Below are 7,612 nucleotides of genomic sequence, written 5' to 3' on the forward strand. Positions count from 1 at the left end.
TTCCTTTGTCATTCTGATTGATTACTTTTCCATTTGATTATTATTCCATTTATCTCCAGAAAAATCTGCAAGGCTGAATTTGGTTCTCAGCTGAGTCATACATCCATGATTCTGGGACAAGAACCTTATTATCTTCTGATCAGATCAATAGGTGAGCCTGTAACCCATATTACATAAACAAGAATATGAATCCCCTAAAAATCAGGCAACAGCAAGTACCTGCTTTTTGAAGCAGAACAGAGTGGCTCCATCTATGCTGCCAAAGGAACCCGTGTTAGCTGAACAGGTTTCAAACGGGGTTCACCTGGATGGCAAAGAGCAGGCTGCAGCGCCCAGCAGACTGCAAGGAGCCAGCTTGGCCACGAGGCGTCTCCACGTAAGCTGGAGGGGCTGATCCACCAGCTAAAGAAGACAAAGCCGTGCTCCAAACAAGGGCACCATTCCAGCTCCTTTGCTCAGGGCTTTGCTCTATTGCCTTAGAAGCAAGGATCCAAAACAACACACAGCCACTCAAGCAATCTCATTGCCCCTCAGGGTCTCATCTAGCCCTTGTGTCCAGATCTTCCCTTCCTCAGAGCCCAGACAGCTCCTAGGAGCATCTGCTCCTCTGCCTAAGAGCCAGGAAAACTTGTATGATTTCCTGTAGTCAGCAGGCCTGGGATGTGCAATTACAGCTTCCAGTTTTAAAGGGCCCATGGGCTAGAAGAGGCGCCCTGGGATGTGCTCACTCACAAGGCTGCTAACCAAATTTCTTGTTGTTGGGAGGCATTTGGGAGCCCAGGGCTTTCTTTTCCTCATGCAAACACTTGTCAGAGAATCACATGTCGTTGTATTTGCCACAGTGCAGAAATGCCATTACTGGGCAATGCTGCCCAGACCTGAGCCGTAAGGAAGGGGAACGGGGAAGGGGATCAGCTAACCTGCACTTCTAGACAAGAACGAACTGCGGAATGAATATATTGGTTGTAACAAATCTGGGGCCACCTATGACTTTGCGGGAGTCACCACACTGCTGTCATAACCAGGCACGGCTGCTTGGAAATAGCAGGGACAGAATTCAGATCCTGCTGCTCCAAATGGCCCTACCCAAGCTTAGACTGGGCTATGGGGAAATCTCATAGGAGACCATGGGGCTTGGATCCCCCCAAGCCATCCGAGCAGTGGTAGGTTAAGCATAGATCCCATTGATCTGGGGTCTGAGTCCTGGTTGGCAGGACCCAACAGATCACAGATCTTCAGAGGGGCAGCAGCAAAGAGGGACCCCACCACTGGAGAAATGAGACGTAGCTCCAAGTCAGGCAGGGGCGGGCTGATGCTGGCTGCCTCCTGGGTGGGAATCCAGTGTGTTCCTGTGTTATGCATCATGGGGCATGATCTGAGATGCCTGGTGATTCATCGCAAGGTGTTTGAACTGAGTGTATTACAAGAGATACCCCATGTGGCAAGCCAGGTACTGAGGCCGCTACACCCAGCAGAAGATTGCAACTCCCTGACATATGAAGAGTGATGATATTAGCTCCATCTCCCTGGGCACTGGAGGTGTTGGTGGGTTGATACAGCATGGGCCACCACTGCTCCAGAGACCCCGCTTCCCTCCTTTTCATAGGGGCAATGGCTCTGCAACAGACCTCCAAGAGTGAGACCCGACTGCTGGGAACTGTCCTGCATAAAGGGACAGAAGAGAAGCTAGAGCAAGGGGGAGAGAGAGAGAGAGAGAGAGAGAGAGAGAGATGGCATCTACTTACAGGCCACCACGCCATGCTCCTGCCAGCAAGGAAGTAGCCACTGAGCGTGTTTCTATTCACCCTGCATGAGGACTGAGAAGAAAAGGAGATCAGCATGGAAAGAAAGCAGCCCTGCTCTCGTAAACCCATCCTGGAGAGCAACCAAGGGGCAGGAGCCTTTGGATGGCTAGCAAGAGCCATGTGACGGAGGGATGATTATAACACCACCACCTAGCTCTTATCTAGAGCTATTGATAAGTACATTGCAAAGAGCTTTACACACAAGGGCAGCAGCATTATCCCTATTTTACAGATGGGAAAACTGAGGAAAAACGCTAGAGCAAGCTCTGGAACCCAGGTCTCCTGAGTCCAAGTCGAGTGCACGAGCTACTAGGCCATATGATTATATGACAGCTGTGGCAGCTCCTTGAGCAGGATAGAGCCAATCAGGCAAGAGTGGCCATGGAATCATAGAGGACTGTCATATTCAGCCTCAGTGCTGAGCAGAAAGACTTGGCCTGGATGTACCACCATCCTACCATGGATGTACTCAGCCCTGCTCACATCCAACGGCTGGAGGCCAACAGAGGCTGAGAACCTTGCCTGGGCAGAGGTTTGATTCAACACCCCGGAAAGTCAACAGGAGTCCTCCTATGGACTGAAACGGATGTTAGAGCAGGCCCCTAATACTACCACAACTAACAGAGCTTCTCCTTTAGCTCAAGTGGGAGAGGGGTGTGCTTTCAGGAGCCATAGATCCTCCTACTGAGGGCGTGTGTGTGTGTGTGTGGATTGACTAACAAACATATCAGACCCCAGACAGGTAGAACAGGCTGTTCAATTTGTTCCCATACAGGAGACACTGTTCTGCTCTAACTTGGCCTCACCTCGTGTCTCGCTGAACAGTTAGCATCATAAAAATAGAAACAATTATTTCCCGTTAAGGATTATGTAGGGGCGGTAAAAACATTTGCAAATGCATCTGTGTCTGTTAAAGTAGGATCTATTGGACAGACTCCCTCTGGCCACACCTGCCATGTGTCCTGGCCTTCTTAAGACTCAGCCATGCAAGGCGCTGAGTACTCTGGCCCCAGTCCTGCAAAACACTTAAACACATGCTTCACTTTAAACACACAAGTCCAGTGAACATCTTTCAGACAGCATTTCTCAATGAGCGCAATTAGAAATAAAGCTTCTTTTTCACATGTTCTGAAAGCTGCAAGATTCAAATTCTAGTTGGACTGACTCAGCCCTTTCTATGCAGATAAACCGAGCTTTCTGCAGTTTGCTGGGGTCTCTCAGAGAAGATTGGAGAAACCAAGACATTTTTAGTAAGAGTAGCTTTCCCTGGGCCAAAATTTCCTCTCTCCACCCTGTTGTGCTGCAGGATAAGTAGGAGCAGGCTGATTATCAAGGTGCTCAGCCACCCCTGAAAGTCATTTGGAGCTGAAGGTGCTCAGCCCCTCTGATAATCAAGCTGCCCCTCTCTGCGATCCACCGGAGTGGTCTGGGGCCCAATCCGGCAGCCCCTACTCACATAAGGAGCCCTTTTTCATTGTTTGAGGACTACTAAGTTGCAGGATCAGGAGTGTAGACCCTTATCTTGCAATCCAAGCCAGGCAGGTAGACCCAATTACAGGATCAGGGCCTTAGTTTGCAAAGCACTTTGGGAACCTTTGGGATGGAGTGAGTGGAACCTAAGTGTCCACAGCACCTCACAGGCTCAAGTCCAGAAAGGCACGTTGCTAAGGTGCAATAGCAAAATAAAGCAATTAACTAATGAGGATTTCAAAAACAAGGTTCCCGATCCTTTCAGATGGCACCTGAGAAACCTGTCCTGAGAGAGAAGACAGAAATTGCAAAGATTTAAGTACATAACAGGAAAATTAATTAAACAAAAACCCTCTTACCCATATCCCCACAGCCACGTTCAAGGCAAAATAAGCCACGATGACAATAACGTCAGCAACATTGAACGGCTGCAGAGGGGTAACTGATCCAGCGGTGGAATTGTCGCCCATCATCCCGCCGCTCCCTGCCCAGCCCCAGAGAAAGCAGCAGAGTGTCAGAGAGACAATCACTGACTCAGTAACTGATTGGCTGCTTGTGGGAATTGATCATTAAACAAGCCGGAGCTGGGATTTTTGCTTTGCGAAGTAGTTTGTGTGGACAGACGGGTTGTCAAAGTACAGACTGGCTTCTGCCTCCCTCCCCCTTTTTGCTAACATATGGCTCCTCACAGCTCCAGGAAGCCAAAGCCAAGTCCAGGGAGTTAGGCAGTTGTTGAGCTGTGAACATGATTTCTGGCTATCTGCAATCAACAGAACGTAAACTGGCTCCACTTATGTCCACTTGAATTGCGATGCCCTGAGAGCGATAATCTTGGAGGCATGTTCCTCAGGTATTTAACCATGGGCTTTACTTTGCTGTTTCTCAAGGCAGAGCAAGATTTAGTCATTCTCTCCTTCTTCACGGTTTCCAAGGGGAGGAGGAAAGCTTATGTGAAAGAACAAAGGAGGTATTACAAGCAGCAATGACCTTATCTAAACGTGCCCTACTTTAGCTTTAGATCACTGGATCTGACATTGTGGTCCCGTTGACATACAGAATGAAACATTCTGGGCTGCTATGGGGAGCCGTAGGTCTCTGAGAGCATCTCACACAAAGTGATCCACAGAACAATAAAGTTTGAAACACAAAGTAGATAGAAAGGTTCCTGGCCAGAAGAGCAATGGCACTGGAACAACCAACCATCAAGGGTTTTGTCGAAGACTCATTTTTCAATGGGAACATTTCTGCTGATGAGCTAATCCCCTCCAGGGTATGATTGTGGGAGAATAAGTGTGCTAAGGCCAACATTTTCAAATTTCGGTGCCAACAGCTAAGCCTCTAAATAAATAGGCTGAATGTTATGGAGGTGGAGAACCTCTAGTTTGAAAACTTTGCTCTGTGTTCTGGGACCACACATTTCCCTCCAGCATTACATTCCGTGATTGTAAGATTTACCATGGGAGTAATTTTGATATCACAAAGGGCTAAAAGGTGAAACCAGCAGCAGCTGCAAAGACAACTTCTCTTCGCTCACAACACCCTGGCAATTGGCCATGGTAGGAAAGCAATACCACACATATTTCATGTGTGTCATAATTTCACTTGAAGATAATAAGGCCCTGAAGTCAAACTCTGTGGATTCCTTTGTCATAAAAGAGGGACAGCCAAAACAAAGCCAAGGGACCAGACACCCTAACAGATTCCTGAAGTCCAGTCTCCAGCCATCTTCAATTCTACTACAGAGCTGCAGCTTGAAGACACTATAAATGCCAGACACACACACACACCACTCCGTCTCCATTCTGCTCAGAGAGCTGATCAACTAGATTTCTGTGCCTCTTCTCCACTCCAGCTACTTTCCCCCAAGAGGATGGGGCTCCAAATACCAGTTGCTGTATTAAAAGGACCAGTCTTTCCATTTGATTCACCTTGAGCCTCATAAATGCATACAGTATTTTTCACTTCCTCCCCTGAACTGTTGACTACCACATTGCTGTGCACAGGAATTACTCATATAGGTGACTATAGTTTAGTGCTGAGGAATGCCCATAGATAGGGCTGCAAGATTATTAAGAGAAATGCTTGCTTTCCTAAATGTGTAATAACACTTATTAATCAAACTGTTTTATGCTTTGAATGCTTAGCCAACCTACTCCATTTTATTTAAGATAGTGCTATACATTATAATCACATATTTTAGGGTTTAATTAATAAAATGTAGAGCAGTTACTCATCTGAACAGATTATCAACCTGTCTTTCCAACATTTTGACATAGTCACTGAAGTCCCTAGGGTATTTGTGTCTCACTTCTGTAAATGTTTGTGTACGTGCTCTTCCTGTTGGACTAAATTTTAACAGGCCATACCCTTGCTGGCCAATTACTATATAACCTGCATTAATACACTTGGAGCCCATGTAAGTGTTACTATGTCAACTTGGTGTAACTAGTAACACCGCTAAATTGCTTAATAATCTATTTTTGTTAAAGTATAACCCAGGTACAATGCTGTATTTTGACATCTGCCAAATATTTCTGGACAGGAAATACAGAAGGTAACAACCTTATGAAAGATAACCTCACAGGGTTATCACTGATTGCAGTAATATTTGACACAAAGGGATTTCCAAGTTTAAAAGCAAATAGAATTTGGCTTTATATTGCATCTCATCTACTCAATATACCTTACAAGGCAAATGGTGATGGACTGACTGCTTGCAAATACAGAATTCTGACCTCAGCAAAGGCTCATTCATGCCCTTTGATGTTAGGAACGCATCTCTCTCTTTGCTGGAGTGAAACAGTGACAGCAAAGATGATCTTTCACTTCTCTCTGGCGTTGCCAAAGATTGTTTGCAGCCATTTGCAAGGCATAATAAATTAGAGATTGACCTGCAACAAAACCCCAGATTCCAAACTCATTCTTCTCTTACTGGTCAAAACAAGTCCCTAGATGCAAAAACAACTAACTTGGGAGCTCAAAATCCAGATCCAAATCCAAAATTTACCACCGCAGGTAAATCTATTATAGGAGGGCTGGTAGCACCACCTATTAGGATTGCCTGACACTTCCCATTATAAATCCCTATTTTTGGTTGGTTGGAAAGATTAGATTTTTATCACTAAATGTTGATAAATGTCAAGTTCACTGTAAACACACAAACCAATGAAAAAATCTCTTCTTAGATAACCATCATAATTAATAGACAGGCAAAGAAAGAAAAATGATGCCTGAGAACTTATTAGTGAGTTTAAGGATAGTTACTTTGTATATTTTGATGTGATGTTGACAATTTGTGTTTTAACAGTTCTAAAGCTTGAACTTTTTGAATCTCAATGTCTACTGTCATTATTGTCTGACCCCAGTGGTCTGATCTCCCCATAATTTCCCACAACTGCGAAAACTCAGATCAATAAAATTAGGAAAAAATGCTTTAAAATAAACAGGTATCTGTGGACATTATAAAACAATAAAAACTAAATTCTGATACTAATAATTTGGGCTGAAATTTTCCATGACTGTTTTTTGTAAGTTTCAGCCATAGCAGTTCAGCTGTTTGAGAACAAGGCTAGGGATGTTTATATTTTGCCCATGGTAAAAAATTCTTGAGAACTTTTCTTTCAAATGTTCTAGCATTCCTGTGCTTTGGAGCAGGGGCCTGAAGTTCGGTAAGGAGTGGCCTTTATGTCAGGGATGTGCCTTTTCCATCCCCATGAAAACCCACCTAAATTTGGCCAAGTTATAAGCTTTTTTAAAAAAAAATGCAGTTTGTACATACTCAGTAGAGACTTTAACAAGTCTCTGAAGATTGTCCTCACTGAGCATGTTCAAGCCTCTTACAGCGCCTGCGTGGAACAGGACTGAGCATGCTCCATCCCTTGGGGAAAAAAGACAGTATGTGATCATGTAATTAGTGACTATTATAATGCTTACCCACAAGGGGGCTTAATTAAGATTGCACAGGCAACCTTCATTCTGGCATTTCCTAATTTTTGAATACTTACCTTTCTAACTTGAATTATCTTGCAATGTAGTTTATTCCTGTGTAACTACAGACAAGAGTTTGAGCTGGGAACACATATCCAAAACTGGATCAAGTTTTCAAAGAGGTTATGGTCTTAATTCCCTCCTTGCCAGAACCAGTGGGGTCCTTTAAGCTCCATGACTCTCATACATTGTCTAAACTGACTGTGTATAAACTCGCCACTATCTTCCCTCCAGAGTATGCCAAACTTGCTCAAGGCTCCTGGTACCAGCACAATTCAAGGGCTTGGTGATTTAAGCAGTGGTAGAGGCCTGTGTTTCTATTCCATAACATAAATGGTCTGAAACCTAAG

The 7,612-nt window shown here is 44.8% G+C and overlaps 1 protein-coding gene across 2 annotated transcripts in view; it reads right to left on the reverse strand.

Annotated features, from left to right (window-relative positions):
- Window positions 1–3,765, reverse strand: part of SLC5A10 (solute carrier family 5 member 10) — an 82,532-nt gene extending 78,767 nt beyond the window's left edge. For both annotated transcript variants that reach the window (XM_078854520.1, XM_078854521.1), the window contains exons 1-2: window positions 3,635–3,765; window positions 1,746–1,817 (exon numbers count right to left, since the gene is read on the reverse strand). In XM_078854520.1, the coding sequence (XP_078710646.1) occupies window positions 1,746–1,817; window positions 3,635–3,748 (186 nt within the window). In that variant the 5' untranslated portion in view covers window positions 3,749–3,765. The remainder of the gene's footprint in view (window positions 1–1,745; window positions 1,818–3,634) is intronic.
- Window positions 3,766–7,612: the final 3,847 nt, after the last annotated feature.

The sequence above is a fragment of the Lepidochelys kempii genome, chromosome 10, assembly GCF_965140285.1.
Source record: "Lepidochelys kempii isolate rLepKem1 chromosome 10, rLepKem1.hap1, whole genome shotgun sequence".
Classification (NCBI taxonomy): domain Eukaryota; kingdom Metazoa; phylum Chordata; order Testudines; family Cheloniidae; genus Lepidochelys; species Lepidochelys kempii.